The sequence below is a fragment of the Sus scrofa genome, chromosome 6 (assembly GCF_054392235.1).
Source record: "Sus scrofa isolate SSC_HxYL_T2T_F1_AM1 chromosome 6, Sscrofa_HxYL_maternal_Yorkshire_Landrace_v2.0, whole genome shotgun sequence".
In the NCBI taxonomy this organism is placed as follows: domain Eukaryota; kingdom Metazoa; phylum Chordata; class Mammalia; order Artiodactyla; family Suidae; genus Sus; species Sus scrofa.
In genome coordinates, this window is record NC_139388.1 from 52,009,551 (window position 1) to 52,035,100 (window position 25,550).

A 25,550-nucleotide genomic window follows, 5' to 3' on the forward strand; every position below is an offset into this window, starting at 1 on the left:
AGTGCTTAGAACAATCCCCTGTGTGTAAGTACTCAGTGTTAGCAAAAAAAAAAATTTTTTTAATTTTTAAAACTTAAAAAAAATATTGCTCATATCAGCCAAGACTCTAGATAAAGGTGTAAGTGACAGAACCTGAGCTCAAACTGATTTAATTAAAACTTTAAAAAAGAAAAGTAATTGGCTTATGTACTGAAAAATCCAGAACTAGTATGGCTTTAGACCTAGCTGCATCCAGGAGTTCAAACAATCTTGCCAGTAATTTCTCCACTGACTTAGCTTCATCCTCAAGTGGATTCTGCTTTGTGGCAACAGATGACCCTCTGCAATCCCCTAGGCTTAAACCCTACCTCCTTAGTAGCTATAGTGGAAAGAGAACCCTTTCCTGAAAGCCCCAGCTTGAAAAAAGTTTCTTCTCTGAATAAGTGAAATGGTGACAAAAGATTCTTAGAGATATGTTTTGGGTTCTTCACCCTGAAACTCTTTTGCTTGTTGAACCAGATAAGACTGATTCCATCCCAGGACCTTTCTGTTCCCTAAACCCAGTCATTCTCTTCTCTATGATTGTTTGGATCCAGAGAGAGTTTATGGCTGGTCTGACCCAACCAGACTTTTTTTTTGCAATCTCACTGGAAGAGACAGGAATCAGATGACTGGCCTGGGTTGGTTGTAGCCCTGGGGTAGTGAAATCCAGGAGTACTGGTGTTCAGTTCCCTACCTCAGCTTTGGGTTTTCAGGGCTCAGAACTTTAGAAGAGGATTAAGTAGATTACTATGAGTAGAGTTTTATTTTAGGGTAAATTTGTTGAATAGGGTCTGATTGAGGGCAAGTAACAGAACCACAATGTATAGAGTATGCATGTCTCAAGTGTCTTCAGCAGTTAAACAGTTTATGAAGGTATTTTTTCTAGGTACAAGAGTTACAGCAATGAATGAAGCAGTCAACGTCTTGGAACACTTGGAGCTTACATATATATTTTTTTCTTTTTCTGTCTTTTTGCTATTTCTTGGGCTGCTCCAAGGGCATATGGAGGTTCCCAGGCTAGGGGTCCCAGGCTTGGGATCCAAGCCACATCTGCAACCTACACCACAGCTAACGGCAACACTGGATCCTTAACTCACTGAGCAAGGCCAGGGATCGACCCCGAAACCTCATGATTCCTAGTCGGATTCGTTAACCGCTGAGGCACGACAGGAACTCCCTGGAGCTTATATTCTGATGGAGGAAAAATATATAAGCAAACAAAAGAAATCAGATAGTGATATGTGCTATGAACAAATTAAAACAGTGTGAAGGGTTGGGGGGTTGGCCACTGTATACATGGTGGTCAGATTGGCCTTTTTGAGGAAGTGACAATTGAGCCTGACTATCTGAAGGATGAGAAGGCACCAGTTGTGAGAAGATCTGGGCATTTCTAATCTAAAGCATTGTTACATGTGAAGAGAGAAGGTTGCAATGTGGGGAAGGTTTTCACAGATGTTTTTTGAGGGTCTGTTGTGTGCCATGTACGATGCCAGGAATTGAAAATGTAGCAGCGAATAATACAACCGTAGTCCTCCTTTCCTTCATGGGTCTTACAGATGAGGTGTTCTGGAAGACTTGCAGCCTTTGTAGAAACACCTTTGAGCAAAGACTCCTTCCTGCTGTGGAGATGAGGAAGATTGGGGCCCACATGACCCAGGTCTTGATTGATGAGAAGGAACCAGCCAAGTGATGATCTGGGGGAGAGCATTTCAGGTAGAGGGATCAGCCAGAACCAAAACCCTGAGATGTGTTCAAGAACCAGCAAGGAGATGGGTGTGACTAAAGCATAATTGAGGCAGAAGGGACAGGGGCTTGGAGTGGTTGACACAGGCTAGATCGTGTGGGGCCTTGTGGGCCAAGGTAAGGAGTTTACATTTTCACTAAAGAGTAAGGATTTTTAAAGCAAGACAGTCACATGATCTTGTTTGTTTCTTTTTAAAGAGAGAGAACTGGTTTCCGCAAGGAAAACAGGCAGAAATGGAAGCAGGAGGCAGTACATTTGTCCAAATGAGAAAGGGTGGAGATTTGAATATGATGGAAGTAAAAATGGAGTGAATGGAAACACACGTTGGGTATAGAGAAAACAGGACTTGATGTTGGGGTTAGAGAAGGGAATCAAGGATGATGATACTAGCTAACAGCTCTATGAGAGTATTTATGCCTCACAACTGTGAGTAGGTATTATTATTAAACCCATTTTATGGATGAAAAGCACAGCGAGGTGAAAACACTTGTCTCGAATTATGCAAGTTTCCCCAAGCTCCCGGCTGTGTTATCTTCCCTGCCTAGCTTCTCCCTTCCCCTGCTCCCTTTTCTAGAACCATTCATACAAAAGCCTCTTTCTTAGCCGAGGCAATAATACACATATTTTGTATATGTATTTCAGGGGTTTCTGAAAGTAATGGTTGTTTTTGTTTTGTTGGCTCTACCTGCAGCATATGGAAGCTCTTGAGCCAGGGATCTAACCTGCACCACAGCAGCAACCAGAGCCATGCAGTGACAGCAAATAATGGTTTTCACAAGAGCGAAGTTGGGCTCCCTTGGCTTTAGATATTCTCTTGTTCTTCTTAAGTCAGGATAGTGAGTTAAACTTAGATAACTAGCCTGTTACCTTGTTCATGAAGTGAGCAAGTTCCTCAAAGGCTTAGATAGGTGCCCTAGAAGGGCTATAAATAGGTGGGAAGGCTAATAAGACCCCACCCCACCTCCCTTATCTGTACAGAAATGTTGGCGTTAAAGGGCCAATTGGTCCAACTTTCTAGGCAGTGGAAGGGAATTTACAAGAGGTTGTAGCATTATTCTCAGGAACAGGTATGAGCTCTGAAGCCAGACTGCCTGGCCTTGAAAATCCCAGCTTGGGTAAGTAACTTTAACTGTCTCTGTGCCTCAGGTTCTTCATCTGAAAGATGAGGATATTGTTATATACTCATATTAGTACCTATATACACATATACATATGTGTCTGTCGGTGTTTGTCCATAGTTTTTGAGAGCAAATGATCTCATCCCTGGAAAGCTGTTAGCATAAGCCTGGCACCTGACAGACACAATAGACTGTGAAAACATGCAAAGCATCATGCTAGGTATTTTTATATACATTGTTGCATTTTATTTCATTCTTACAACAAGCTTCACTGAGGAAGAAGCTGAATTACTTGCCAAAGGTCACCACAGCAAGCATCAGTAGGGGAGCTCAGGTTTCAGCCAGGTCAAACTGACTTCACAGTGCTGCTGCTTCTGTAGGTACCTTAGGTCTATTTGGAGCCAAGGAAAGAACCCAATGGACAGCTTTTCCTGGAACCTCTTGGCCGATTTTTTATTCCATTTCCCACCCTCTAGGGTTGGAAGGTGTTTCTCAAGGTTACTTGCGGAGTTCCCGTCGTGGCTCAGTGGCTAACGAATCTGACTAGGAACCATGAGGTTTCGGGTTCCATCCCTGGCCTTGCTCAGTGGGTTAAGGATCCGGCAATGACGTGAGCTGTGGTGTCGGTTGCAGATGCAGCTTGGATCCCGCGTTGCTGTGGCTCTGGTGTAGGCTAGTGGCTACAGCTCTGATTCAGCCCCTAGCCTGGGAATCTCCATATGCCACGGGAGCAACCCAAGAAATGTCTGAAAGACAAATAAATAAATAAAGAAGGTTACTTGGTCTCTTAGAGACCAAATATGGCAGCCACATTGGTAGGCATTTTGAGAGACTTTACCATAGGGTTTCCCCTCTAGTATCTTTTCTCAAAGGTGGGGAGTCATTTTTGATCACATGAGGATAAAGAGACTAGAGCAGTGGTGAATTTTCTTGTAGGGGAGCAGTCAAGGCTTAAAGTTGAAAGTGGTAGAATCCTAACTCAAACTGACCTCATCAAAAAGGAGTTTACTGGTCTGTATAACTGAAAAGTCTGGGATGGGGAGGTAGGGTGGGAGGCTTCAGGCTGGCTGGAGACTGGTGTTCAAATGATGTGAACAAATCTCCCTTTTTCTTCCCTCTTTTGACTCTGCTTTCATCTGTATTGACTTCATTCTGAAGTGGGCTCTGACCGAGGTAGCAGACATGGCAACCAGAAATATCAGGAAATGTATAATCTGAGCAACCCTAACCAAGAACTTATTTTTCCCATTAGTTTCAGCAAAAGTCCAGGGATAATTTTTCCTTGGCCAGGCTTTACTCCATGTCTACACCTGGATCCAAGAAAGACAGTTAATTCTCCAAAGGAATTTAGGGTCCTGGTATCAGAAAATGGTCATGAATGTTTGGCAGGCAAATTGACCAGAATCTGTCATAGTAAGATGCCTTGAAATGGTGTTGATGCCTCTTCTCTGGCCAGTCTCACCAAGCCAGGTCTTCCTTTCTCACTGTTGCCAAGCACCCAGGAGGAAACTGGGGGCCTCTGGCCCTTTGATGGAAGAAGCCATCCAGTCTTCCTCTCCAGTTGCCATCCAGACCAAATATCCAGCACCCTTCTTCTGCCCCAACATAGGAACACTTCCTTTAGGGATGATTTTTATTTATGGTCATTGAAGTGTAGTTGACTTACAATGTTGGGATGGTTTCTGGTATATAGCAAAGTGATTCAGTTATGTTTATATATACATGTATTCTCTTTCATATATTTTTCCATTATGGTTTATTATAAGATTCTAACTATAGTTCCTTGTGCTCTACAGTAGGACCCTGTTGTTTATCTAATTAGTATATAGTTTGTATTTGCTAATCCCAAACTTGTAGTTTATCCCTTTCCTAATAATATATTCTTAAAAGTGGCTGTTACCTAAAGCCCAGGTCGTTCCTGAGGACTGTCCAAGCCACCATTGGGCACTAAATCTTCTCTACCAATCATGTTTGAAAGTATAAGACCTTCTCTAGCCCTGGGGAGGAATAGTTATTGGACTTACTAGTCTTTTTCCTGTTAGCGCCTAGCTGATCTAAGGACCATAGGCTACAGGCTTTATTTGTTCTGTGTAGTGGTTCATTGTTGCTGTTTTAATGTGAATTATTTTCCAACATTTAAAAACACGGGAAGGAGTTCCTGTCCTGGCTCACCGGTAACAAACCCGACTAGTATCCATGAGGGTGCGGGTTGGATCCCTGGCCTCACTCAGTGGTTTAAGGATCTGGCATTTCCCTGAAGTGTGGTGTGGGTTGCAGACACAGCTCAGATCCCAAGTTGCTGTGGCTGTGGTGGAGGCCTGCGGCTACAGCTCCCATTCAACCCCTAGCCTGGGAACTTCCATATGCTGTGGGTATGGCTCTAAAATGTGTGTGTGTGTGTGTGTGTGTGTGTGTGCGCGCGCGCACGCGCCTGCGCGAACGTGTTTATATATAAATACAAAGGAGTTCCCGTCATGGCACAGAGGAAACAAATCTGACTAGGAAACATGAGGTCGCGGGTTTGATCCTTGGCCTCGCTCAGTGGGTTAAGGATCTGGCATTGCCGTGAGCTGTGGTATAGGTTGCAGATGCGGCTCGGTTCCCTCATTCCTGTGGCTATGGTGTAGGCTAGCAGCTGCAGCTCTGATTAGACCCCTAGCCTGGGAACCTCCATATACCCTGAGTGTGGGCGCCCCCCAAAAAAAGAAAATAAGAAAAAAAATACACACACACACACACACATATATATATATATATATACACACACGGGATTTTTTCTTAAAAGTCCAGGTTTCTGGTTCCTCGTGTGTGTGTGTGTGTGTGTGTGTGTGTGTGTGTGTGTATCTTTTTAGGGCCACACCCATGGCATATGGAGGTTCCCAGGCTAGGGTTCTAATCAGAGCTGTAGCTGTTGGCCTACACTACAGCCACAGCAATGCCAGATCCAAGCCCCATCTGTGACCTACACCATAGCTCACGGCAATGCCAGATCCTTATCCCATTGAGCAAGGCCAGGGATCGAACCTGTGTCCTCACTGTTACTAGTCAGATTCATTTCTGCTGAGCCAGAAAGGCAACTCCTGTTTCCTCTTGGAAAAAAAAAAAAAAATTCTGGAGTTCCCATCGTGGCTCAGTGGTAAGCGAATCCGACTAGGAACCATTAGATTTCGGGTTTGATTCCTGGCTTGCTCAGTAGGTTAAGGATCCAGTGTTTCTGTGAGCTGCGGCGTAGGTCGCAGACATGGCTCAGATCCCATGTGGCTGTGGCTGTGGCATAGGCCGGCGGCTACAGCTCCGATTCAACCCCTAGCCTGGGAACCTCCATATGCCGCAGGAGCGGCACTAGAAAAGGCAGAAACAAACAAAAAAAATTCTAGGGAGTTCCCGTCGTGGCGCAGTGGTTAACGAATCCGACTAGGAACCATGAGGTTGCGGGTTCGATCCCTGCCCTTGCTCAGTGGGTTAATGATCCGGCGTTGCCGTGAGCTGTGGTGTAGGTTGCAGACACGGCTCGGATCCCGCGTTGCTGTGGCTCTGGCGTAGGCCGGTGGCTACAGCTCCGATTCAACCCCTAGCCTGGGAACCTCCATATGCCGCGGGAGCGGCCCAAGAAATAGCAACAATAACAACAACAACAACAACAACAAAAAGACAAAAGACAAAAAAAAAAAAAAATTCTAAGATCTAACCATACTGGACCCACATTCTCACATGGCAGCAGTTGATTAAAGCATAGTAACTTCTCCCTTTAGACAGGGTATGTGTTTCCAGCTCACAGTAGTCCTCACCAGTCTGCTCCATTCAAACCCTGGCCTTGCAAACACCATGTTTGAGATCCTGCTGTGTCCCAGGGCTTTGCTTCTAGCATTTGGCTTGGCTGAAGAAGCTGGGTCAGTATTCAGTCAGCAGTTTATTTGGGGGACACAGTGCTGTTGCTTAGGAAAAGTAACAACCCACTAAGTGTTTATAGGAAAGAGTATGCACAACTTTAGTCTGTTTATGGATTTGGTCATCTTTTTGCCATAAATGCTGTTGGCATAGCAGACCTCCCGTCACAAATGTTCCCCCGAAATAGTAACGTGTCCTGTCTTATGAGTTGCCACCCAGTAGAGGAATCCCTCCCACTCCCGAGGGATATTCATCCAGCCTCTGCTTGACCACTTCCAGCAGCCAGGGAGCTTATTACCTCCTCACATGGCAGCCAGTTCCATTCTAGGAGAGATACATTATTTAAAAATTCTTCCTTATGTTGAGGCAGCTGCTGTCTCCTTGGGACTAAAAGCCACAAAATGTTGGAGCTAGGAAGAGAAACTGATTTTTTCAGGCACATGAACTGCCATTCATCAGTGCTGCATCCAGGGCAAACATTGATAATTGATCACATTACTCTTTCTCACTGAGCCAGAAAGTAGAATACAGCCTTAATTTTTTTTTTTTCATTTATCTTTAAAAATGACTGAAGTAGGAGTTCCTTGTGGTACAGCCAGTTATATAAAGAGTGTTAATTCCTCCTCCTCTCCAAGGTAACCATTGTGAACAGCATAGGGTGTATATTCTACACATTTCTCTATATACATATGTAGGCATTCATATGTAAGATATATAGCAGTTTCCTTGTGGTGCAGCAGGTTAAGGATCTGGTGTTGTCGCTGTTGTAACCTGGGTTTGATGCGTGGCCTGGAAGCTTCCACATGCTGTGGGCACAGCCAAAAAAAAAAGATAAATGAGAATTTTTGTATATGGCTCTTTTTTTTCCATTTTACAAAAATGCCATTATTGTACAATTTACTGTGTACTTAATGGACATTCCTCCAGGTTGGTAGTTAAAGCACCATACATAGGTATAGATATATCATTTGAATTCTGCTATCTGGGTCAGCCATGTTTTTAATTACTACATAATATCCCCTTGTGAGAGGTATGCTCCGATTTATTATTAATCATTCTCCATTAGTGGGTATTTCCATTGCTTCATTTCTTTTTTCTTTCTTTTCATTTTTTAGGGCCATACCTGTTGCGTATGCAAGTTCCCAGGCTAGGGGTTAAATCGGAGCTGCAGCTGCCGGCCTACACCACAGCCACAGCAGCTCGGGATCTGAGCCATGTCTGCAACCTACACCACAGCTCACAACAGTGCCAGATCCTTAACCCACTGAGTGGGGCCAGGGCTTGAACCTGCGTCTTTATTTATACTAATTGGGTTTGTTAGTGCCGAGCCACAACAGGATTTCCCCATTGCTTCATTTCTTCAGGGTCCCTTTCACCACAGTGTTCCAGGCATCCACTACCAGTCATTTGGAGTTAGCCTGTGAGGTAAAACCCATTTGTCATGTCTGATCCAGTCTAGCTCCTTATCTTACACATTCTAGAAGGGAAACAGACTAGCTCAAAGATTAAAGTGAAATAGTGGCTGGGGCAGGACTAGAACTGAATTTTCTTGACTTTCAACATTTCCCATATCTCATGATGCTTTTCTTAGAGCCACATAACCTCGTTCTCCTCTGGAGTAAACAAGTCTGATTCCTCTCTGTGCTACCTCTTCAGATATTTGAAGTCAGTTATGCCATTCTTCCTGAATCCTCTCTTCCTCAGAGGAGGTTTCCTTAGTACCTTCAAATTTTTCTGTTAGGACAAAGTTTTCAAATCTCTTTATCATCCTTTAGGCCTTTCCTTCTTCTATCATCTTCTCCCCAAGGCTGTAGAAGTCCTGAGTGTGGCTTCCATACTTACCTTCTTTATTCATTCACTCACTAAATATATATTGAGGAGTTCCTGGTGTGGCTCAGCAGGTTAAGTATCCCTGAGGATGTTGCTTCGATTCCTGGCCTCAGTGAGTGGGTTAAGGATCTGGTGTTGCCGTGAGTTGTGGTATAGGTTGACAGGCGCGGTTTGGATCCCAGGTTGCTGAGGCTGTGGTGTAGGCCAGCAACTGTAGTTCCAATTTGACCCCTAGCTTGGGAATGTCCATATGCAATGGGTGCAACCCTAAAAAAAAAAAAAAAAATATTGAGAGAGTGAGAGTACCTTCTGTGTATTAGTCACTGTTCCCAGCACTGGGCACCTGTATAGTTTGCATTTTTATGGGAAGATAGAATCAACAAACATAAATAAGATGATATCTGAAGGTGCCTAATTATGTAGAATAAATGAAATAGCATTAATATAATAGAATGACTGAGAGAGGGGTTCCCGTTGTGGCGCAGAAGAAACAAATCCAACTAGGAACCACGAGGTTGTGGGTTCGATCCCTGGCGTCGCTCAGTGGGTTAAGGATCCGGTGTTGCCATGAGCTGTGGTGTAGGTCGAAAATTTGGCTTGGATCTGGCAGGGCTGTGGCTATGGTGTAGGCCGGCAGCTACAGCTCTGATTTGACCCCTAGCCTGGGAACCTCCATATGTCGCAGGTAGGGCCCTAAAAAGCAAAAAAAAAAATGAAAGCAAGAAACTCCTTTGGTAGATGATCAGGGAAGATATCTGAATAAGGACTGAGGTGAGACTTGAGTGACAAGTAGGAGCCAGCAGTAGGTTGGAAAGCCATGGATAGGTCCAGTGAACAAGAAAGAACTTGGAACAGAATGAGGTTGGAGAGGCCACAGGAGTGTTGTAGGGGGCCCTATAGGCATTTTCTTTAAATGCAGTGGGAAATCGGAGGATTTTAAGCCAGGGATGCAACATTTGATTTGGCTTTTAAAAAAGATTTCTGGGAGGCTTGTTTACCTGGGCACAAGGTTTCATTTCTCCCCACACTTTTCCTCGTTTCTTAGATCCAAAGGGATTGACAACCAGGCTAGTTTGCTTTGTTCAGGTGTCCCACCAAGGATGTGAGGTGAGCCACAGCCATTGTCAGGTGCGCCTCTCAGCCCTCCTCAGCAGGAACGTGGACGTTCAGGAAGATGGCAGTAGCTCCCTAAGACCTGAGCCCAGCAAGTTCAATGGGTCTTTGTGTGGAATTCTCAGTCCTCTTGGCAGCCAGAGGAGCATGGAGCCGAGTGGTGGTTTGGGGATGGGAGCCAAGAGCACTGGTTGCGAGAGAGACAGATGGGAAATATGAGTGGAGACCTGGAGCAGGAGGCACTTAGAAAAAGGCTCAGAATAGTGTCCAGAAACCAGTCAGTTGAAGAAGGCCTGTTGTCTGCCCAGTTGACACAGCTCCTGTGTAGTTCCTGCCTAAGAGGAGGATTTGGATGCTTTCTTGCTTGGGAGTTTTTGACATTAATGAGTTCCCTTCTCCTCAGGTTAGTATCCTCTTGGCTTTTATGAGTCTAAATGACAGGCTGGCATTTCTGGGAGCCAAGGAGACTTCCCAACCCAGGGGACTTGGGTCAGGAGTAGCCTTCAAGGGAATGAGGAAGAAAGCTGAGAGAGATACAGAGAATGGTGGGATCTTAGAGATCAGAGTGGAAGAGCTGGACTGGAGGAGATGAGATTCCCTGCAGCCTGTGGATACCTCTGAGAGGGCCTCTGCCCCTACCTTTAAGTGCCCAGACAATTGCTGGTCATGCCTGAGATCTTTACCGGGATCACCACTCACCTATGTCCTAGCTTTGCGGATTTTATAATACAGAGCCGATAGGGTCCTTTTAGCAGGTGAGCAATCATTCCGTCCAGCCCTCCGGAGGCAGTAGCCGAAGACCAGCAAGGTTAGGACATGTGGTCAGGATCACATGTCTTCTAGGGCCTGGTCTCCATTAATTCAGATCTTTTCCCATTGTGTGCAGCCTCTCCTGTTTCCCCTTTCTAGAAAAATCTTAACAACTTACTCTCTGCTTTAAATCCACTTCCTTTGGCCCTATGACAGCCAGACCTGAGGGGTAGCATTTTCTCTTCTTTGTCTAGGTTTCTGAGTCCCAGTCAAGCCTTTTCTCTGGATCTGGTGATTGGAGGAAGAGTTGGTTTAGTATCTGATATTGACTTCATTTTTCTCCCAGGAGCTCAGCAGAGAATGTACCCTAAAAGAGGAAGTTATGAGGCCTCCTTAGCCCTTCAACCCAAACTCACCAGGCTAATTCCAGCCTCTTCCCTCTATCTGACCCCCTTTCTTCCTTTTCTAGGAGCCTGGAGAGGTGTGGCTGGACCAAGACCTCTCCCGATGTGAGCAGGTGTCTTCCCCCCATCACCCATTGCCACCACGCCAGGGAACGTCCTCAAGCCCTGGCCCTCAGGGGAGAGGTAACCAGAGCCCGGAGCCGAGACCATGTGACGGCGCTGGCCCTTGCCACCGCCGTCCCCCCCACCCTGGCCCAAGGCCCGGCACCATGATGTTCCGAGACCAGGTGGGCATCCTTGCTGGCTGGTTCAAGGGCTGGAATGAGTGTGAACAGACAGTGGCCCTGCTGTCACTTCTGAAGCGAGTCACCCGCACCCAGGCCCGCTTTCTGCAGCTCTGCCTGGAGCACTCACTGGCAGACTGCAATGACATTCACCTGCTGGAGTCGGAGGCCAACAGTGCTGGTGAGTCTCCACCCCCAGAGATGGGAGCACAACAGGAGGGAAACCTGGAACAGGAACAGGTGTCAGGTGGCTGAGGAGGCCTCCCCAGCAGGGTGCTAAGAAATGCGGTTCTAGGCTTGTTTGTCGGTGGGCAGTCCTTGATCTCCCAGGTCATCATCATGGCTTTCCTGGGGCTTTGTTGCCAGAAATTCTCAGACATGGGATGGGGGAATCCTGGGGGAGTGCAGTGCAAACTAGAAACCACCCATCACATAGAGTGGCTTGTCTGGGCTGCTGAAAGGAACAGACTAAAGCCATTACCTGTGAAAGAGGAATGAAAGATCAGCATTAATTCATTTCTCAAGCTCCAGGACTTCAGAGCTGGAAAGGAATTTTAGAATTCTCCCCAAATTCCTAAATCATCTACTATTCTACACCCTCCCCCCACCCCTTCCCCCAAAGATAGGTTGGTCTTAGGCATAAACAGCTTCAAGAGAGTTTTAAAATTTAGATAAGGTCCCTGTCGGTTCCTGGAGCACTCAGTAGAGAAGTGCTCTTTGTCCCATGAGGTTGGCATTGGGATGGGTAAGGTAGGCTTCTCTAGAACCTCTAGCTCAGGCCCCAGGCATAGAAAAGAGTCAGTCCAGAGAACTCTCTCCAGGAGGCACTGCTGAAGCCATTCTGGCCTTGTGGACCTTCACGAAGCTGTTGACCTCGGTGACAGGAGGGAGAGATGGAGGCCAAAGAAGAGGGGGGTATGTGTACCTGAAAATTAGCTTTGGAGGGAACCCCAGGACCCACTGTGGAGTGTCCAGACCTTTCCCACCTTCTTCCGTGTGGTAACAGTTCATGTTGAGTCCCTACAACAAGCCAGGTACTGGTGTAGTAACTTTAAAAGCGGTGTTCTTTGGTGGCTCTAGAGTCAGACTCGTTTTGAATCCCACTTCTGTCACTTGCTCTATAACCCAAGTACCTTAACCTTTCTGAGCCTTGGTTTCTTTATCTTTATTTCTGTGCCTCTTTTTTGGCTGCATTTGTGGCACGTGGAAGTTCCCAGGCCGGGATCAAACCCGCGCCATAGCAGTGACAACGCCACATCCTTTAACCACTAGGCCAACAAGGAACTCCATCCTCATTTTTATAGTCAGGACAGTAACGCTGCCGACGTTCTAGGTTAGTTATGAGCTTTGAGAATAGTGCCTGGCATGTGGTAAAGATTCAGGAAATGTCAGTTACTTTTATTGTCAGCAACTCATTTAGTCCCCACAGCAACCCTATGAGGGAGGTGGTGGTGTTGTCCCCATTTTGTAGGTGAGGAAATCAGCATGTGCTGCTAGGATTGGGATTTGGGGACCCCCAGAGCTGCTTCCCTCATCTTCTCAGGCCAACCTGCCTTAGCAACAGTCACCTTTATTTTTCTGAAATTTTATGTACAATTTACAGAAATGCCATGATTGTAGGGGAAGATAGTTCCTCAGGCCAGGAGTCCCATCAGCTTAAGTCCCTGTCTCATAGACAGTAGGCAGCAGGATCCCAGCTTGGCTACAGCAGGCTCAGAGTTCAGCCATTTCACAACTCTCCCATCTTCCGCACCAGGAAGGGCTCCCCTCTGCTCTGGCACCAGGGCATGGGCTCTGAGGTTGTGATATGGCTGTGCCTCCAGAGTTGGGGGGCTCCTCTGGGTCAGGCCCGTGTCTCATGCATCTTGGTTACGTATCCCACCACCCTATCCTGAGCAGGCAGTTGGATAAGCACTGGCTGCTGATCCTGGCTGTATATCAGAGTCCCACTGATAATTACTGCTATTTATTTATCAAAGCAGTTTGATTTTTTGCTTTTGTTTTCAAATTTTATAGTAAAATAAAAGCATATGAAAGATGAAAAGTGAGGTTTCCCTTCTAGACTTGGACATTCCTAGTTTGTGTACGTTTTGTGAGATACTCTGTTCACGTATGAACAGACACACGTTCTCCCTCCAGCTTTTTTATTGTTTTGATTGTTTTAACACACAGAGCAGAACATCATGCATATTGACCAATTTGGTTTTTTCACTTAACAGTATAACTTGAAGATCAGTTCATATTCAGCACATACATATATATTCCTCATTGTTGTTAATGACTGCTTGATGGAACAGTAAGGTAACAGAGAGCCTGCCCTGTCTGTCAAGTAACGATTTACCTTTGTTACTTATAACCCTCACCTCTGCTCTGGAAGCAAGTTCTTATAACTCCCCCATTTTACAGATGAGACTGAGGTCTGCAGAGGTTAGTGATGTGCCCTGGGTCGTACAGCTGGTCAGAGGTAGAGCTGGAATTTGACTTTGGGGTTCTTTAATACTTGTTATGTTTGGTCTTACTCTTATAAGTAGTGTTCTACTAAGTACCCTTTAAACATCTTTAGGATAAATTCCTAGAATTCTGTGGAACTACTAGTGTGAAGTTAATACATGTTTAAAACACTTGCTGTTACCCTGTTGCCCTTGAAAGACATCATACACCTTATACCAAGAACCTGAGACCCATCTCAGACTTGAGATGTTGGGGATAATGCCTGTCCTTAAGAACTGTGGTGGAATGACCTGACGAATGAATGTATGAACCGAGGTCTTTATCCATAGCCCCATGTTAGGTGGTAAGAATAAACCAAGTTAGTACTTGGATGGGAACACTTTGAATGAGGAAAGAGAGGGAGGTCTGTTCCAGAGTTAGCAGAAATCCTGCCAGGATTAGAGCAAAAGCATGAATGGAGAGAGAAATGATCACAGAGGTAAATTCTCCAGGGCCTTGACTGCTTCTTCCTAATAGACATCAGGGCTCCATGACTAAGGAGGCCTGTATCTCCTTTCACACACCTACCCTCAAGTAGAGCAGCTGTCCCACCCTACTGTGAAGGACGGAGCTGCTTCCTGCGTCTGGAGGCCTGCATCCTCTTTTTTGCCTCCTCTGTTCATTACGGCTTTCCCATTCTATTGTGTTTCCCACATTTGCATCATCCTCATCAGAATCATCTGGTGGGGAGTGAATATGACCTAAAATTCAGATTCCTGAGCCTCTGACCCACACCCACTAAATCAGACTCCTGAGAGGAGAGGCCTGGTAATGGGTTCTTCTGCTGACCAAGCAGTTTGTGAGCTGGTGCTCTACTGGATGATTCATTTGTCATGGGACATGAGAATAGGAATCAGGACACCCAGGAGTTCAGATCCAGCTCTGCCACTCATACCTCTGTGACCTGGGCTAGCCCCACCCCTCTTGGGCCTGAGGATTCACATCAAGACAATGAGGGGATTGTTCGAGATACTCTCCAGGTACAGCAGTAATTCTTAGTATTTTATGGGATGGGCCCCTCAGAGAATCTGTCCCTCCTCTCCACCGAGATGCACCCCTACCTCCCAAACCACATCTTGAGTTCAGTCGATCCATCTATTCATGGATAAAGGTAGCCTGTTACAGGGTCTGAAGCTCTTCTTCAGCCTTTCAGATGCCTTCAGGCCAGGAGGACAAAACAATGAGGCAGATCCTCTCTCTGCCTTTTTCTGGGTTTTTACTCCTTGTCCCATCTACCCGACCTTGCTACTTCCTTCTGTTATCCCAGGAGGACCCTGGGTTCAGGTTTGGGTCTGGGTCAGAGCTACCCACCTACCCATTTCCTTCCCAGAAAGGGCAGGGGGTACAGTAAGCCTCCATCTAGGTGAGTGGGTCCCAAAACTGGCTTCATGTCAGAATCACTTTATAAAAAGAACTTGAAGCCTGAGTCCTATCTCCAGAGATTCTAGCAATTTTTTGGGTTTCGTTGGGTTTTTTTTAAAGCTCTCTATTTGGCTCTTGTGTGCATCCACTGGAAACTACTGGTCTTGATGCTTATACTGATTCTAGGTGGACCCAGGAAGGTGGTGAGGGTACCATCACATGACCCTACTGGGAGTGGAGAGTGGGGGGCTTGGAAGAGGGCTCTGGTCTAGGCCGTCCCTTCCTCTTAAGTAGCTAGGAGAGTATAGGGAAGTCCCCCAGGCCAGGCAGCCAGCGTTGGTTTTGTGGAAGCAGAGTCTGAGACAACACCTGGAAATAAGAAGCAGCACCTCAAGGGGCTCTGGAACAGAGAGAGAGAAACCACAGGTTTCCCTTTGTCATTAGTCATTATCCCTGTTCCTTCCCTCAGTGCTATCTTCCTGGCCTGCCTGGAGCTGTAATAGTAATCCTGGCCCTTTCTAACCCCCCCCCCCCCAATGCTGACTTAGACCAGAAGGGTGGGTCCAAGGAAGCTGAAATCCCCTTCGCTCCCTGGTCGTAAAGCTTCCTGGGCCACATTTCCTGCATATCTTCCCTCCTGTCTTCTGAGTCAGAGTCCCCACATCCAGCAGGTCTAAGCCCCTCCCTCTCTGGCTCACTGAATCTGGGTGGGGAAACTGAGGTCAAGAGTGGGCTATGGCGGAGTGAGTCACCGGAGCTCAATTCTGGTGCCTCCACCCTCCCTTTTCAAGCTCTGCTAACACGGTTCATCAAACAAAAATGTGAGCCCCCAACCCTCCCCTGTGTTTTGTGTAAGCTGGGGTGGAGCATAGAGGGGCATGTTTGGAGCCAAACCCCAACCCCTCTAACTGGTGCCTTAAGGCTGCCACGATTGTTGCAACAGCTCAGCATTTAAAAATAGGTTTGTTCTTGTGGCAATCTCCAATATATATTTGGCTCCTGTGATTTGCCAGCACCCGGGGTCATGACCTACTTAGCTCTGGTCACCGGGCCAAGGAGAGCACTCATATGCACAGTCTCCTATGTCCTCTCTGGAGTCTGGGTTTGCAGCTTGGTGAGAAGCAGTCATTGGCGTCATGGCATTCCCTCATCTCCTCCCCCATCCACCCACCTCTAGAATTTCATCATTGCTTGTGCCTGTAGCTCAGAGGAACCAGAGACGTGTCTGTTTTTGGTAAATAACTGCATGAAATTCCCCACCCTTGTCAGGAATCTTAAGGGGCAGACCCAGATGTGCCCTCCTATGTGACTTGCTCCCTCCAGCCCCGAGATAGCTCAGGGTCTAGATCTTTAACCAGGAGTAACAACAATAGTAGTTGAAATGCATGGTGTGCTTAACACAGGTGCTTTGCGTGATTGTCTCATTGAATTTTTTTTTTTTTTTTTTGGCTTTTAGGGCCACACCTGCAGCATATGGAGGTTCCCAGGCTAGGGGTCTAATCAGAGCCACAGCTGCTGGCCTACACCACAGCAACACCAGATCCAAGCTGCATCTGCCACCTACACCACAGTTCACAGCAATGCCGAATCCTTAACCCACTGGGCGAGGCCAGGGATCGAACCGGCAGCTTCATGGTTCCTGGTCAGATTCGTTTCCACTGCACCACGACGGGAACTCCATGTCTCATTGAATCTTTACAACAACCCTGTGATGTAGGGGCTTTTAACTACCCCCATTGTACAGGCTCAGCGAGGTTAAGGGACTGGCCCAAGTCATGGAGGCAGAGCTGGATGTCAAAGCCAGGCAAGTTTACCTGTTGAATTTGTGCTCTTACTCAGTATACTCTGCTAGGACATGAGCTAGGGTGACCTGAGGCCAAGGGATCCTAGAGGGCACGTTATACACACATAGATACCACTACATTCCAGGGGACCCTCTGGGTTCAGTTGTGCAGGTTTTCAGTGGGCCTCTGCCATGCCTCAACTCTGGGCCAGACTTTTCTGATCTGGGCAGGAAAGTGGAAGTTTCATCCACACCCATCATTGCAGCTACAGCTGGACTCACCCCAAGGGGCTCGAGGCTGTGCAGAGTTCTTGGATCAGTTCCAGCGCTCACTGATGCTTCCCAGTCATGAGAGGCCCACCCTTCCCAGCACACCGCTGCACAGACACATGAACACACATTTCCCTGGAGTCAGCCTCCATTCATCCAAAACCACTCTCCCCTTTCTCTGCAGTAGAATAAGGTCCTTCATTGAGCCCAACCCTTGGGGCTATTCTGTCACATCCCCTGGCAGTACCATAGGAGAAGCTGTGTCCCTTAGCCCTGGGGTCCTGGCAGTACTCTAGGGTGGGGGAGGGACTAGACAAGGCTTCTCTCTGTCCCAGATGCCTCTGGCTACCCTGCAAGGCCTAAACAACAGCAATTGAGAGCATCAGGGTAGAACTAAAGGGATAGGACTATTGCTGGAGAAGGGAGAAGAATACCAATCGAGTCACATACTGAGTGCGTACTGTGGGCAGACTCTGTCAGGTGCTTTACATGCATTGTCTCCCTGAATCCTCTCAGCAGCCCTGTAATCCCTTTTTTACAGAGGATGAAGCACATAGCCCAGGCACCTGAACTACACAGCAAGTCCTTGACTTTCTGTCCCTAACCTTAATCACTCATATGTATTCTTCCTTCTCATCAGGAACTAAAAACTCAGGGACTAAGTCAGGGAAACGGAGTACTAGGAAGTTCCTTTCCACGTGATCTAGTGCCAGGTGGGGGTGGGAGAGATAGAAAGGTGAAGGCTCCCTGGAATCAGTAAGGCTTGTCCCCTTTAAATATGGAGATGACCTAAGAGATAGCTTTGTGATCACGGGGAGCTGGTTCAGGAGAAGATGGAGTGGGTGAGATTTCCTAGCTTTGAGTGGAAGGTCCTGAAAGCGATCTGGAAATCCAGGGACAGGGAGAAGAAGATCTGTGGCATTGGAGAGATGGGTGGGGGTTGTAGATAAAAGTTCCTCCCAATTCTGGAGGCAGAGAGATCTGGGTTCAGATCTTGGCTCTGTCACTTTAAAGAAGTCATATCATCTTCCCAAATCTATTATTCTCATGTACAAGATGGAGATGCTAAAACAGGGCTGAGGTGAGGATGAAAAATGATCATGTTCTTAGCATGTGTCTGGTGCATAGTAAATGCTCAATAAATACTACCCATTGTTACTATGATTGTGTGATATTATTGTCCTGTTTTAGCCAGTACTATGGGCATAGCATGAATTTATGACTAAATGGATCAGCCCTTGAGCACTTAAATAGGGGTTCTCTAGGAAGCTTGGGGCAGAGGGACCCAGGCCAAGAAAATGTGCACTTACATGGCCAGGAGTTGGGGGTTGTATGTAATTCGTTTTCTTAGAGCTGTAAGTGTAGGAATTAGAAGTTTATGTGAATTCCCAGGTCATAGATTTCCAAACAGGTCATAAAGAGGAAGAGATGTGTAAAAAAAGTATTCCTCAGGATTTTGTGCAAGCCTTCCAGTGGCCAGGTGTCCAGCGTCCCACTTGTAGTGTGGGCAGAGGAGACCAGAAGTCCTTGGAATGTCAGCCTTAAGGAAATTGGGTCGAGCCACCATCAGAGGCAGAGGGATCTAGACCAGGGCTCACTTGAAATCCAGATGCCTAGAATTCTAAGTTCCTCCTTATATATATGCCTCTTCCTAGCTTCTTTGTTTCCTAGTCCAGGAGTTGGTTTGTGCCTTTAGAATCTCTGGGGCTGTTCAAAAGGAAGGAGCCACTGTAAGATCCATGGTGTTAGAAATGACAGCTGAGGAGTTCCTTGGTGGTCTAGCAATTGAGGATTCAGTGTTGTTACTGCTGTGCTTGGATTCGATCCCTGGCCCAGGAACTTCTGCAAGCTGTGGGCGTGCCCCTCCCCCCCAAAAAAATGATGGCCAGTGATGTTGACTGAGGACTTAACTTTGTGCTCTACTTTGTGCCTGGTATCAATTCATAGCATCCACGCCAGGTGGGAATGATTCTGAGCACCACTTTACAGATAAAGTTGAGCCCAGTGAAGTGACCATATTTCATTAGTAAGTGGGAGAGAGGGACATAAGCCACATTTTTGCCTATTCTTTTTCATCACTCACCCTTCTGGGGTCCTAGCTCTGTTGGGTTAGAGCCAGCTCCTTTGTCCCTTACCAAGACCTCACCAACAGCCCAGTAACTCAGCTCTCAAAACTCCCTTGTTAGGTGTTCAAAAATCATCACCATGAAGTTCCCTGGTGGCCTAGCAGGTTCGGGATGCAGCATCATCACTTCTGTGGCCCACATTCAGTCTCTATCTGGGGAACTTCCATGTGCCCTGAGTGCAGCCAAAAAAAAAAAAAACAGTAGTCACCGTGGCTACAAGAATGAGCTCACTTGCTCAAGAGTAAGGACAGTGTTGGCCCCAGTCACTGATCATTGTCTCTTTTCTCAAATATTAGTATTCTTTGTCTCTTTCCCTTACTCCGTCAGCATTACCCATCATCCACCACTCCATCGAGCTAGTTGTGGAGGTGGTAAGATTTTCAAGGAGGACAATCCGACCTGTAACAGTTCCTTCCTGAGGCCTCCTTTATGGGGCCTTATTCTTGGGGTATATACTTCTGGGTAGAGAGAGAAAGCTTCACTTATCTTCACAAGACAGACAGTCCCTCACACTATGGGAGGGGAAGAAGATGTCGCCACATCACCAGGGCATGGAATAAATAGCCAGAGAACACCTGCCGGAGAAGGGCGGGTTTAGCAGTCCATCAAAGACTTCGAATTTGGATAGGAGGAAGGAGACTTGCAGGCAATCCTTGAATCACAGCTCAGCCTGAGTGTAGAAGCATGGGTGAGTGTGGCATGGAGAGAGCTCCAGGAAAAATGGGGCTATCCTAAACCGAGTCTTTATGTAGAGGAAAGGAAGGTAGAGGAGTGCCCTGGAAATGAAGGTGATGTTAGGCTAGGAGCTCTTGAACGTGAGTCTTTTGGCGCTGGTTGCCATTGTAAGCTTCTGGTCAGGAGAATGTTATCCTGGTGTGCATTAGGAAGAAAAATCCATCTGGATGTTTGGGATGAATTGGGAGGGGTGAAGATAAAGGCTGAGTCCAGTAAAAAACAACAAAAAGATTTTAAGTATATTCTATATGCTAGGCCACTTTCCATTCTTTTTTTTTTTTTTTTTTTTTTGTGTGTGTGTGTGTCTTTTTGGGGCCAAACCCGTGGCATATGGAGGTTCCCAAGCTAGGTAGGGGTCTAATCGGAGCTATAGCCACCGGCCTACACCACAGCCACAGCAACGCTGGATCCTTAACACACTGAGCGAGGCCAAGGATCAAATCTGCGTCCTCATGGATGCTAGTTGGGTTTGTTAATCACTGAGCCACGATGGGAACTCCACTTTTCCATTCTTTATTAACTCATTGAATCTCAGAGCAGCACTGTGAATTGGGTACTGTAATTATCTTCAGAATTTTTCAAGTGAGGAAATCAGTGCTTTATGAGATTCAAGTGACTTTTCTAAGGTCTAGCTAGTAAGTTGGAGAGTCCAGACCATCTGATTCCAGAGCCTCAGCTTTTAACTATTATACTTTATTGTCCTCCAAGTCAGGAAAGAGCCTGGTTTAATAGTTGGGGGAAGGGGGTAGAGGCCATGATGATAAAGAGGGGGGATACAGCGCAAAGAGCAGGCCTAGGGACAGCAGGAGGAGCTCAGACTCCAGAGTGTAGCAGGTTTCGGAGAGTGGGAGTGATGGAACCAGAGAAAATGACTCTGGAAGCAAGCTGGGTGTGTTTGATATCACCTATGTAAAGGATGAAGTCGGGGTCATGAAAAGAGAAGAGAAGTGAGATTGGAGCTGAGGGAGCAGGCTATGGGCACCTCTCTTGGTTTTATAGGAGACCCCCAGCCCGGCTTCCTTGACATTCCCTCTTGTCCCCTCTGCAGCCATCGTCAGCCAGTGGCAGCAGGAGTCCAAAGAGAAGGTGGTGTCCCTCCTGCTGTCCCACCTGCCCCTGCTCCAGCCGGGCAACACAGAGGCCAAGTCGGAGTACATGAGGCTGCTGCAGAAGGTGCTGGCCTACTCGATTGAGAGCAATGCCTTCATCGAGGAGAGCCGCCAGCTGCTCTCCTATGCCCTCATCCACCCGGCCACCACACTGGAGGACCGCAATGCTCTGGCCCTCTGGCTAAGCCACTTGGAAGAGCGGCTAGCTAGCGGCTTCCGCACCCGGCCTGAGCCCAGCTACCACTCACGCCAGGGCTCTGATGAGTGGGGGGGCCCTGCAGAGCTGGGCCCTGGGGAGGCAGGACCAGGCTGGCAGGACAAACCACCCCGGGAAAATGGACACGTGCCCTTCCACCCACCCAGCTCAGTGCCGCCAGCCATCAACAGTATTGGGAGCAACGCAAATGCAGGTGAGGAGGTGGGAGTCCCCGGAGGCCATGCCTACTTGAAAAGGGTCAGACTGGGCTCTCTCTCTTCACTTGCTCTATGACCTTGGGTAATCACATAGCCTCCCAGGGTCTCAGCTTTATGAGGCAGTACAGAAGTTGTACATTGGCATTCCCAGAGCCATTTCTTTTTGTCTTTTCTTGGGCCGCTCCTAGGGCATAAAGAGGTTCCCAGGCTAGGGGTCCAGTTGGAGCTGTAGCTGCTGGCCTACGCCAGAGCCACAGCAACACGGGATCCAAGCTGCATCGGTGACCTACACCACAGCTTACGGCAACGCCGGATCCTTAACCCACTGAACGAGGCCAGGGATCGAACCCGCCACCTCATGGTTCCAGTCAGATTTGTTAACCACTGCGCCACGATGGGAGCTCCCACCAGAGCTATTTCTGACCTGTGCACATGTTATATATTGATCCCAGACTTAACAAAACTGTTTTGTTATGTTTTTAAATAAATTCAGCAACATAAGAAATCGGAAATTTTCCCTAAAAATCAAGATTTCAGCTTCTCTTGAAAAGTCAAAAGATCTGGCAGCTCAAGGCCTGTATTCCTGGTGGCAACAATGTGGAGTTGAGTGTTGATCACCGCCTTTAGACCCTGCACACGTGTCCCAGTGTGCCTCTGCCCCTCCCGCCCCACTTTGGGCATGTGTGATAAACCTGCCTGACCTCTGAAGGCATTGAGTTAATGACCATAATTTGAGGTCCCTTCCAGCTCAGACATTCTGAATGCTTGTATCTGGCCTCACTTTACAGACTCATTTCTGAGAAACGTGTGTTTGTTAGCCTGTTCATGTAAGATGGAACTCCTGCTGCAAGGCACTAGTAGTAGTAACATTGTTGAGCATTGACTGGGCCGGGTACTCTTTTATAAGCACCTTTCAGACAGGATCTCATTTAACTCATGACAACCATATCATTAGCCCCATTCTGCAGATGAGGGCACTGATACACCAAGAGATAAGGTCATGTATCCAAGGTCACATAACAAGTAATAGAACTGGCCAAGGTTTAGACCTAAGCAGTCTGATATCAAGCTTGCCTCTGACCACTGCGCCATCCTCCAATTAAGTCATCTCGAAAGGGCTCTCTTAACAAGCACCCCCAAAGGCTGGGGTGAGCAGGAGAAACTGGTATTCCAGTGAGCTTCTGAATTAGTTGAAATGAAGAGGGTAAGGGAGAGTGCCATTTCCAAGGATTGATGAGGTGACGTGGCCTGACTCAAGACAAAAGATTTCCGGAAGTTCCCTTGTGGCAACCTTGTGGTTAAGGATATGGTGTTTTCACTGCAGTGGCTCGGGTCGCTCCTGTGGCACTTGTTTGATCTCTTGCCCGGGAACTTCCACCTGCCTCGGGTATGGCCAAAAAAGAAAAAAGGCAAGAGGTTTCCAAGATTTAATGTCAGGGTGGCTGCCCCTCTTCTGCAGGCACTGGTTAAAGCAGGCCAGGAGCAGGTGAAAGTGAAATGTCTTCTGTGCCAGTGGGTGGAGTAACCCTTGGGTCTTTGGTACCCAGCTGTGTGGTACCTGGTACATATCAGTCATCCCCAAGCCTCTTTCTTCCCTAGTTGAATATGGATGTCCTTGTCACCTGTCTCCCTCCCAGGTGCTGGCCAGAATCGGGGAAGATAGAGGGATAGAGGTGCATTTCTGGGAACTCTAGCAACCCAGGGTGTCTTGGGCCTGATTTTCCAGTCTCCTCTGAGACAGTTTCTGGATTCAGATTGGGAGGGTATATTAATAATGATCATTCTAGGTAAGATGTAATTCAGCATAATCTTTACCACAAGCCATTCTGCAGATTTTATACCTGTAAATTCATTGGCTGAGTTACAGAAAAGTTACCTGCCCAAGATGGTGTAGCCAGAATTAAAATCCAGGCAGTCTGAATCCACAGCTCATGTTCTTTACTCCTGTGCTACACTGCCCCCCACCTAAAAGTGACCCTCCTAAAGATGCTCAGACCTCGTCAAGGGAAGAGGTCACCCATGCAGGTGCCCATACATTCTTTCTTCCCTGTGATGGGGACAGTGGCTTTTAAAGGGCCAAGGTGGGGAATTTCCTGGTGGCTTAAGGGTCTAGTGTTGTTACTACTACGGCTCAGGTTACCACTCTGATACAGCTTTGACCCCTGGCCCAGGAGCTTCCACATGCCATGGGTACAGCCACAAAAAAAAAAAAAAAAAAAAAAGGAAGAAAGACCAACTGCAGCAGTGTTGGGGAGGGCATTTGAACCAGAAGAGAGAAAGGAATTGGATGTTCCAGATTGAGGGCACAGCATTAATTGAAGGTATAGGGGTTTCAAATTGGAGGGGACAGTATGTAGACAGGTCTGGCTAGGATGGAGAGGAGCAAGGATTTAAATGAGTTACAGTAGTAACAAATATTCATGTTTACCATTTGTCTGCCCCTGTGCCAAAGACTTAACACGGAAGTGGAGGCAGAGGGATAAAATGAAGTGACTTGCCCAGAATCATGAAGTTAATAGGTGACAGAGCCAGAATTTGAACTCAGGTCTGTCTTAACTCTCAGATCTCAGTATGTTAGGGCCATTTGGGGAAGGGGGGCGCTTGAAGAATAAGATGAAGCTTTTCAATTTCAAGCAGTTTCAGGAAAAGGGAAACCACTAAAATATTTTTGAGTGGGGAGCAAGGATTGGCCTGTAAGGGCAGGCAGGGTGGGTTTGGGGTGCTGCCAAGGACAGACCAGGGTTTCTTGGAGAGTGTGCAGCCCTGGATCTCTGGCTGGCATTCCAGTTTTCATAGTTCTCTTGCTGTGGCCAGCCTCCACCCCAGTGTGGGGCCAAGCAGGGCTCCTTCAGGAACTGCACAATCGTTCCAATCAGGGTAATTTCCTGCCCTCTCAGCCTCGCCTGCCCCCTTCTTGGCTGAGAAGGGAGGAAGGAGGAGGCCAGGGCACCGAGACAGGCCAAAAAAGGCCTTGTGGAAGGTGCCCTCTTCTTCTGGGAGTCAAGAGGCTTGGGGAGAAGCCCTATGCAGAGGACCCCAGAGATCACAGATAGGGGTGGAAGCTGGCCTTAGTGGGCGGGTCAGTGTACTGCCCTGTCCTTCAGGTGACTTCTAGGTTAGGAGAATAGATGCTGGTCACAGATGAAGGAAGGTGCTTTTGGGGCCTGTACCAGGCTGGTCATCCTTCCAGGGCAGGATGTCAGTGTAGCACTGACAGGGAAACCCAGCCTTTCCATCAGCAGTAAGGTAAAAAGCAAAAAATAGAAGTTCCCATTGTGGCACAGTGGAAACGAATCCGACTAGGAAGCATGAGATTGAGATTTTGATCCCTGGCCTCGCCCAGTGGGTTGGGGATCTGGTGTTGCTGTGAGCTCTGGTATAGTTCGCAGATGCGGCTCGGATCTGGCATTGCTGTGGCTGTGGTGTAGGCTGGCAGATGTAGCTCCAGTTAGACCTCCAGCCCAGGAACCTCCATATGCTGTGGGTGCAGCCCTAAAAAGACAAAAAAAAAAAAAAAGGCAAAAAATAAATAGCCGGAGTTCCCATCGTGGCACAGCAGAAACAAATTGGACTAGCAACCATGATATTGCAGGTTTGATCCCTGGCCTTGCTCAGTGGGTTAAGGAATCCGACGTCGCCATGAGCTGTGGTGTAGGTCACAGAGGTGGCTTGGATCTGATGTGGCTGTGGCGACCAGCAGCTGTAGCTCTGATTAGACCTCTAGCCAGGGAATCTCCACATGCTGTGGGTGTGGCCCTAAAAAGCAAAAAAAAAAAAAAAAAATCCATCAACAATAAGGCTGGGGTTCTTCTGTCTCTGTCTCCCAACTCCTTGTGGGAACTGGGGCGAAGGACTTCTGTTCCCTGGGCCTAGATGTTCTCACCTACCCAAGGTGAGGTTTTTTTGGCTTTGTTTCCTTTTCTTTTTTGACTTGGAAAACTTTCTAGATTTCCTTTGTCAGCTCAGAGGCCGCCTTAGCACCTTTAGGCTGGTGAGTGCCCTCCATTTGGACTTATGAAAACTTGGGATTTCTGTGTATCATGCCCTGGGCTGGGGATGCAGAAATGATAGGACAGGCTTGCCGCAAGCCCTGAGTCCAGTGTGAGGCA

General features: G+C 47.3%; 1 protein-coding gene across 5 annotated transcripts in view; it reads left to right on the forward strand.

The window, feature by feature from the left end:
- SAMD4B (sterile alpha motif domain containing 4B) overlaps positions 1-25,550 on the forward strand; it is a 43,116-nt gene that overhangs the window by 5,541 nt on the left and 12,025 nt on the right. The window contains exons 1-3 of one of the 5 annotated variants that reach the window (XM_084960578.1): positions 9,977-10,117; positions 10,934-11,333; positions 20,967-21,437. In XM_084960578.1, coding sequence (XP_084816704.1) covers positions 10,067-10,117; positions 10,934-11,333; positions 20,967-21,437 — 922 coding nt within the window. In that variant the 5' untranslated portion in view covers positions 9,977-10,066. Of the gene's footprint in view, positions 1-9,975; positions 10,118-10,933; positions 11,334-20,966; positions 21,438-25,550 lie in introns of those variants that run through there. The other 4 variants (XM_021094367.2, XM_084960579.1, XM_021094368.2 and 1 more) reach the window with 4 other exon arrangements.